Source organism: Chiloscyllium plagiosum, chromosome 26 (genome assembly GCF_004010195.1).
Source record: "Chiloscyllium plagiosum isolate BGI_BamShark_2017 chromosome 26, ASM401019v2, whole genome shotgun sequence".
Lineage (NCBI taxonomy): Eukaryota > Metazoa > Chordata > Chondrichthyes > Orectolobiformes > Hemiscylliidae > Chiloscyllium > Chiloscyllium plagiosum.
In genome coordinates, this window is record NC_057735.1 from 49,246,563 (window position 1) to 49,254,363 (window position 7,801).

Here is a 7,801-nt window from a genome sequence, read left to right on the forward strand (position 1 = left end):
GGGAACTTCACAAGATTCCACCCACAATATCACAACTTCTCCTAATAACTTACAGCTAGCTCCAAAATGAAATCAGATGAGAACTTCCATTCATTTCATTTTCAACATCCACTCCCCTCCACCACTGACGCTCAGTAGCAGCAGTGTGTACCACGCTCCAAAACGCACTGCAGAAATTCGCTAAAGATCCCCAGACAGCACCTTCCAAACCCACAACCACTTCCATCTAGAAGGGCATGGGTAGCAGTTATATGGGAAACCCTGCAAAATCCTCTCCAAGCCACTCACCATGCTGACTTGGGAAAATTCCTTCACTGTCACTGGGTCAAAATCCTGGAATTCCATCCCTAAGGGCATTTGGATTAGACGGGCATGTGGACGACAGCGGTTCAAGAATCCAACCCACCATCTGAGAATTAATTTAGAAATAGTTCCTGTCTTTTAGAAGTCATGATTAGGTCGATATCTGAATTCAGTTTGTTCGATGGGAAAATGGTCTATTTGCGAACTCAGGAAGTCTCATTTAATTAAAAGCATATCCTGGTTTCACCCTGACTAATACAAAAGCAGTTTGAAAGATCTTCGGCTCCACACTCATCTCATCACCATGGTAACACAGCCCCAGAAAAGGTAGCCCTGAGTTTATACAGAGAGAATTTCCACAGAACAGGAGAATCGACGTTTCAGGCATAAGCCCTTCTCCTGTTCCCTGGATGCTGCCTGACCTGCTGCGCTTTTCCAGCAACACATTTCCAGCTCTGATCTCCAGCATCTGCAGACCTCACTTTCTTCTCAAAGAATTTCCACAGAGCCCTGTAATTGGCCTCGCTGTTGTTTCTATGGTAACACTCTTTCCTCTGATTGCTGGTCATGGCTCAACAACACCGTCACAAACACTTACGCTGACACTCAGTACAGAGGAAGGTGGCACTTTCTGAGGTGCTGTCTTCTGAAATGAAACGTTAGACCGAGACCCAATTTGGCCTTTCAGGTGGCTAGGAAAGCTTCCATAGAACCACTGAAGAGCAGAGTCTCCCTATTAGCTTGGTCAGTTGTTTGATTATGTGGAGAAAGTGAGGTCTGCAGATGCTGGAGATCAGAGCTGAAAATGTGTTGCTGGAAAAGCGCAAGTCAGGCAGCATCCAGGGAACAGGAGAATCGACGTTTCGGGCATAAGCCCTTCTTCAGGATTATGTGGCCAGTATTGCAATCTGGGATCTTGCTTTGCACCAATGGGCCACTGTTTCCTGCATTAGAATTTTGGGGAGTACTCTAAGGTAGAGAAACGTGCTATAGTAATGCAAATGCTATCTCTCAAGTACAAACCAGGTAGAGACAGCAATCACACAGCAGAGACTGCAAGCGTTTCCTGTGAATTATCACCTGCACCACAGATAGCAACTTTCCCTTCTGTTGGCAGGTTCCTTCTCACTAACTCTTCGTTTTTGCTGCTCCCAGTGAGCGACATTTCAAAACAGAACACAAAATTCATCCAGCCCATGTGCTCTTACCCCCCCCCCCCCTGACTAAACCCAACTACCTCCAATTAATCTCCGTCTCCCCCACCCCACACAGCGTCTCCATCTCACTTCACTTCTCATTCTCTATCACTCTCGATATCTGGTTTGTCTTCTCACTCACCATGCACAAGTTGATTCCACAGCAGCTCCTGTTTTTGAAAAAGTAAAAGGATAAAGTATAAAAAGAGAAGAATACAGCTCATTTGGTTTGAGATCTCAAGAGTAAAACAGGCAAAGCATGGATAATAAGAGAGAGATTGGGAGTGAGATTGAACAGGTGTGAGATACAGAGAGAGACTATGAGAGAACTATCGATCAAATGAGCAAGACAAGAGTGCATCAGAGATAAATTGCAAATGAGAATGAATGTCAGAGACTGAGAGCAAGTTTGCAAAACTGTGGTAAAGTTTGTTGAAAGTGACAAATTTAGGGAGAGGTTCATGATCCATCTCGACCTTGAGCAGTGTATTAACCATCAATCTGTATTAAGGTCAGACACCTCGGTTTGTAGTTTGTTCTCTGCACATAGGCAAGTCACAATTTGCATGTTTTAAACATTGGACAATTCCCAAGAAAAACTGGTTTCCCAGTAACAGCTCATTAATCTTTATCAGCTAAAACGCTAACCTCAACTTCCAGTAAACAGAGCAGTGAGATAGGTAATCTCAGTGAGATAACATATGGGGGGAGATCAAAGATAGAGAGGAAAGCTTTCTCTACTCTTTCCAACTGGTAATAAAGCTTCCTTTGCACTGTGCCCCTCAAACACTCCCTGTGCAGGGACAGAACAAATTAAAGTTCTCCCTGCTCTTTAAAAGATTTGGGCAGCTTTATTATAGTTTAAAACAGAAAGTAAAAGTTCTCTCAAGAATGTCCCCAACAAACACTCCTAGGACAGCATGGGGGGTCAGACACAGAGTAAAGCTCCCCCAACAAACACCGTCGCCAACAAACACTCCCAGGAGAGGGTCAGCATGGGCTTAGATACAGAGTAAAGCTCCCTGTAGACTGTCCCACCTATATTTACTCTGATCCTTCCCCAAGAACACGTGTCCTAGAAAAACCACCCAAGCCTTCTCCTGCTGAATCAATTAATTTTATACCACCTGGAAAAGCAATTTTGTGCTATTTTTCTGTGGGTAGAAAGGTAATCAAGTGCATTTGTGAGTTAATGTCAGCAAGACAGGAGAATTTCATATTGTAGACTGAATTTAAACGTTACATCCAAGGGCTATGTGCTCATCTTAATTCACAAATTTATTCTGAATACACAGTGTGCATCATTAAACCCTCATTATTAGATTATCCAGGCTGATAGAATTCATCCTGGCTGTTGGAATGTGTCTCCCTGGTTACTGACTGGGCCTGCTTGACTGCAGCCAATTGAGATAAGTTTGGGACTGGTGTTTTTTTTAAATGTTATTCCTCTTTTACCCTGTCAATCAGGGTCACATACTCAGAAGCAGCTGCTGACATATCGAAGCTGAGGCTATATACCTAGTCCATAGACCTATCACCATGGGGAATCAGGCAGAGGCTCCCTACAGATTTTTTTACCAAACATCTCGGAATTTGTCTCCTTAAATCTACCTTGGTCTTTGATGTTGTTCCTTAATTCTCGCCAATCAGCATTGCTGAGGCCACTGTGTTTCACCCAACAGAGCTCTCTACCGCAAAGCATCATGGTCTGTGGCCTTGTTAGTTGAGACAGCCTGGTACCTTCAGTAGGTGTCACCAAGTTAGAAATATTAGCAAGTCTAATAATTATTACATCTGGTTTATAATTAATCTGTAAATGGCCTCAAATTAATATCTTAAAAAAATAGATGTAAAGATTCATTCAAAGGATCCGTCCACCTGTGGCATACAAATAGTTTTAGAAAAAATTCAAGTTAAAATATGCCAGCTGTTGAGAGGCAGGAGCCAGGGCACTGGAGGCTGATTTGAAGAATTAGTTTGTGGTCTCAGTCAGGGCTGTGTCCAAAGTCTTTTAGGTCACAGGCTTCCTGCAAGGAGCGGGCTGTGCTCACCAACGTGTGTGTGTCCCGGGAGTCTGTCGTACAGAGTGTCACTGTGTAAATCCACTTCAGCGTGTAAGGTGATCTTCTGTTCAAGGTGAGAAAAAGAGGAGAGAGGATCAAAAGGGCGTAACCATGGAAACATGCAACAGATTTCAAACCAAACAGCTATAAGTTTTATTGTTTTAATCCATTACCAGCCCAGTGGTAGTGCTGTCTACAGAAAAGGCTGTGGATTTGATGTTACCGAACTGGCATTGCAGGGTTGGCCAGGGAGAAGTGCTAAATTGTCAACATGCCGCAATTTGGAATGTGGCATCGCCCCTCCTGACAGGTTAAAAGTCCACGGCACCATTGCAGGAGAATTCCCTACAGTCTCCCACACAACCAATATCCCAAAAATGGGTCATTCCTGAAGTGAAATAAGAATCAGCACAGAAGGTGGCCATTCAGCCTATCAGACCCATGATAGCTCTTTGAAACAGTCATCCAATTAGTCCCACCCCACCCCTTGAAATTTTTTCCCCTGGAGAATTCATCCAATTCCTTTTGAAACCACAGAGCTTAGAAGTGGACATTAGACTCAACCTGTCCATGCCGACCCAGAGACACCCAGGCGCTCTTTCTAATCCCATCTTCCTACACATGGCCCATAGCCCTGCAGCTGACAGCATTTAAGGTGCAGATCCAGCAACTTTTTAAAAAGAGTTTACAGTCTCTGCCTCCACCATCAATTCAGGCAGCAAATCCCAGATATCCATCACCATCTGCATAAAAAATATTTTCCTCACGTCCCTCTAACTTCTCTGCCACTTGAATCTATGATCCCAGCCAAGGGAAAGAGGTCCCCTCTCTCTACTCTATCTTTACCCCTCACAATTCTGTATACCTCAATCATGTCAACCTTCAGCCTTCTCCATTCCAATGACAACGACCCAACCTCTTCAATCTTTCCTCGTAGTTATAATTCTCCAGCCCTCGCAGTCTAGTAAATCTTCTCTGCACTCTGTCCAGAGCAATTATATCCTTTCTAGAATGTGGTGACCAGAAATGTACACAATACCCCAGATGAGGCCTCACCAGTGTCCTATCAAGTTTCATCATTATGTATATCCTTTTGTATTCTGTATCAAAGCCAAAGAAGGAGAGCATCGTGTGCTTATCTACCCGCACTGCTATCTTTAGGGACCTGTGCACTTGCACACTAAGATCTCTCACTTCATCTACACTCTAGGTATATTCCTGCTTATTGTGCATTCCCTTTTACTGTTTGACCTTGCTAAGTGCATTACTTCACATATCAGAGTTCAACTCCATCTGCCACTTTCCTGCACGTTCCACAAATCCATTTATTTCATTTTGTTGCTTACAGCTATCCTTTAACTGGCCAATTTTTGTCTCATCTGTAAATTTCCCAGTTGTGACCACCACTTTCAAGACCAAATCGCTAATGTATAAGCCCATTATATAAAACATTGTAAATGTGCCCCAATAAACAATAAACCAACTACTATACTACTCTACAAAAGAAATCAAAACTACACTTATTACAAATAAATAAATAACACCGCTCAGCGCAATAAGACCATAGCTCTCAAAAAGGCATACATCACGCCAATGTCTTAGTGTAAGAAACACAGCCAGCAAAACCCCACAAGCAGCACGGAGATAAATGAACATACAGTCATTTGGCATGGAAACACATCCTTCGGCCCAACTTGTCCATGCCGACCATACATCCTAAACTGATCTAGTGCATTTTTAAAAAAATCATTCACCAGATGAAGGCATCACTGGCTAGACCAGCATTTATTCCCCATCCCTCATAAAAGGGCAGATTCGAATCAACCACATTGCTGTGGGTCTGGAGTCACAGAAAGGCCAGACCAGATACAAACAGCAGTTTCCTTCCCCAAAGGGCATTACTAAGCCGGATGGGTTTTTCCCAACAATGGGTTAATGGTTATCATTAGACTCTTAATTCCACATAATAACTGAATTCAAATTCCACCATCTGCTGTAGCAGGATTTGAACCTAGTTCCCCAGAACTTTGTCTAGGTCTCTGGACTAACAGTCCAGCAAAGTACCACTAGACCGTCGCCTCCCCCTTTGCCAGCAATTTGGCCCATATCCCTCCAAACCCTTCCTATTCATATGGCCATCCAGATGCCTCTTAAATGCTGTAATTGTACCAACCTTGAACCACTTCCTCTGGCAGTCTATTCCACACACGCGCCACCCTCTGAGTGAATCTCATCTCTGCTGCCATTTCCTTTAAGAGCCAGGATGTAGTCGATCAGGCCTTGGGGACTTGTCTGCCTTAATCTCAAGTTCTTTGCTCTGTACCTTTTCCCTGAGATGATTGCTCTAAATCCCTCCCTTTCTATAACTTTTACATTACCTTTCACTGTCACGATGGTTTTAGTATCCTCCACTGTGAAAACTGAGACAAAATGTTAGTTTAGTGAGTCGGCCAGTTCTGTATTCTACACCAGTAACTCCCCAGACTCATCCTCCGAGGGACGATGAATCAATTTAAGTACTCTCTCCCCTTTTAGTATACTTACAGAAGCTTTCACTGTCCATTTTTAAATTTTGCTCCAGCTTTCTTTTGCTATTTCCTTTGCTCTTTTATCACCAATTCCAAAACCCTTTGTTGATCTTTAAAATTTTCCCAATTTTCCAGCCTATCACTCGCCTTTCTTAGTTTTTGTCTTTTGTAGGCCTTAATGATCACCTTTACACCATTCACAACTAATGTGGCAGGTTGGCAGAGCTTAGAATCAATTTGTTGATTGTGGAATTGCTTAGCTCTGTCTATCACTTGCTACTTATACTGTTTGGCATGCAAGTAGTCTTGTTGGGTAACTTCACCAGGTTGACACCTCATCTTCAGATATGTCTGGTGCTACTCCTGGCATGCCCTCCTGCATTAACCCTGAACCAGGGTTAATCCCCTGGATGATGGTAGTGATTGAGTGGAGGAAATGCTGGACTATGAGATTACAGATTGCACTGGAGTACAATTCTGCTGCTGTTGATGGTCCCTAGCGCCTGATGGATGCGCAGTGTGGAGTTGCTAGATCAGTTTGCAGTCTGTCCCATTTAGCACAATGACTGTGCCACACATGATGGAGGGCATTCTCAACGTGAAGGCGGGACTCCTTTTCTACAAAGACTATGTGGTGGTCACGCTTACTGATGCAGTCATGAATAGATGCATCTGCAGATGGCAGATTGGTGAGGAGTTTGGGTTCCTTCACTATCTGCCACACACTCAGTCTAGCAGCAATGTCCTTTAGCACTCAGCCACCTCAGTCAGTAATAGTAACGCAGAGTCACTCTTTGTGGTGGACTTTGAAGCCCCCTTAAAGGTAGACAGCCACCGAAACATAGGGTGGTTCATGTGTGGCATGAACTTCCAGAGGAAGTGGGTACAGTTCCAATATTGAAAAGACATTTGGATAAGTACATAAACAAGAAATGTTTGGAGGGATACAGGCTAAGTGCAGACAGGTGGGACTGGTTTAGTTTGGGATTATGGTGAGTATAGAAGGATGTTTTCATGCTGTATGACTTTATGACTGTCATGCCTTTAATGTGATGAAACATCCATAAATACCACAGCAGTGTTAGCTAAACAAATATGATATTGAGCCAAATGAGGATACATTTGAAGTGGTAAAAAAACGTCTTCTAAAAGATCTGGCCAGGTGTTAGACTTGGAAGTAGGTGAGCACTTTGGTGATAGCGATCACAATTCTGTTATGTTTACTTTAGTGATAGAAAGGGATAGGTGTATGCCACTGGGCAAGAGTTACAGCTGGGGGGAAAGGCAATTACGATGTGATTAGGCAAGATTTAGGAAGCATAGGATGGGGAAGGATGGGCACCTTAGAAATGTGGAGCTTATTCAAGGAAAAGCTCCTGCGTATCCTAGATAAGTATGTACCTGTCAGGCAGGGAGGAAGCATAGAAAGGGATAGGTGTATACCACTGGGCAAGAGTTACAGCTGGGGGAAAGGCAATTACGATGCAATTAGGCAAGATTTAGGAAGCATAGGGTAGGGAAGGAACCTGCAGGGGATGGGCACATTAGAAATGTGGATCTTATTCAAGGAAAAGCTCCTGTGTGTCCTAGATAAGTATGTACCTGTCAGGCAGGGGGGAAGCTGTACAGCGCGGGAGTCGTGGTTTACGAAGGAAGTGGAATCTCTGGTCAAGAGGAAGAAGGAGGCTTATGTTAGGATGAGATGTGAAGG

General features: G+C 43.6%; 1 protein-coding gene across 8 annotated transcripts in view; it reads right to left on the minus strand.

The window, feature by feature from the left end:
• Nucleotides 1–1,602: 1,602 nt before the first annotated feature.
• The window catches only part of dram2b (DNA-damage regulated autophagy modulator 2b), a 100,147-nt gene continuing 93,948 nt past the window's right edge, over nt 1,603–7,801 (minus strand). For 7 of the 8 annotated variants that reach the window (XM_043717086.1, XM_043717081.1, XM_043717082.1 and 4 more), the window contains one exon: nt 1,603–3,626. In XM_043717086.1, the coding sequence (XP_043573021.1) occupies nt 3,516–3,626 (111 nt within the window). In that variant the 3' untranslated portion in view covers nt 1,603–3,515. The remainder of the gene's footprint in view (nt 3,627–7,801) is intronic. The other variant, XM_043717085.1, reaches the window with a different exon arrangement.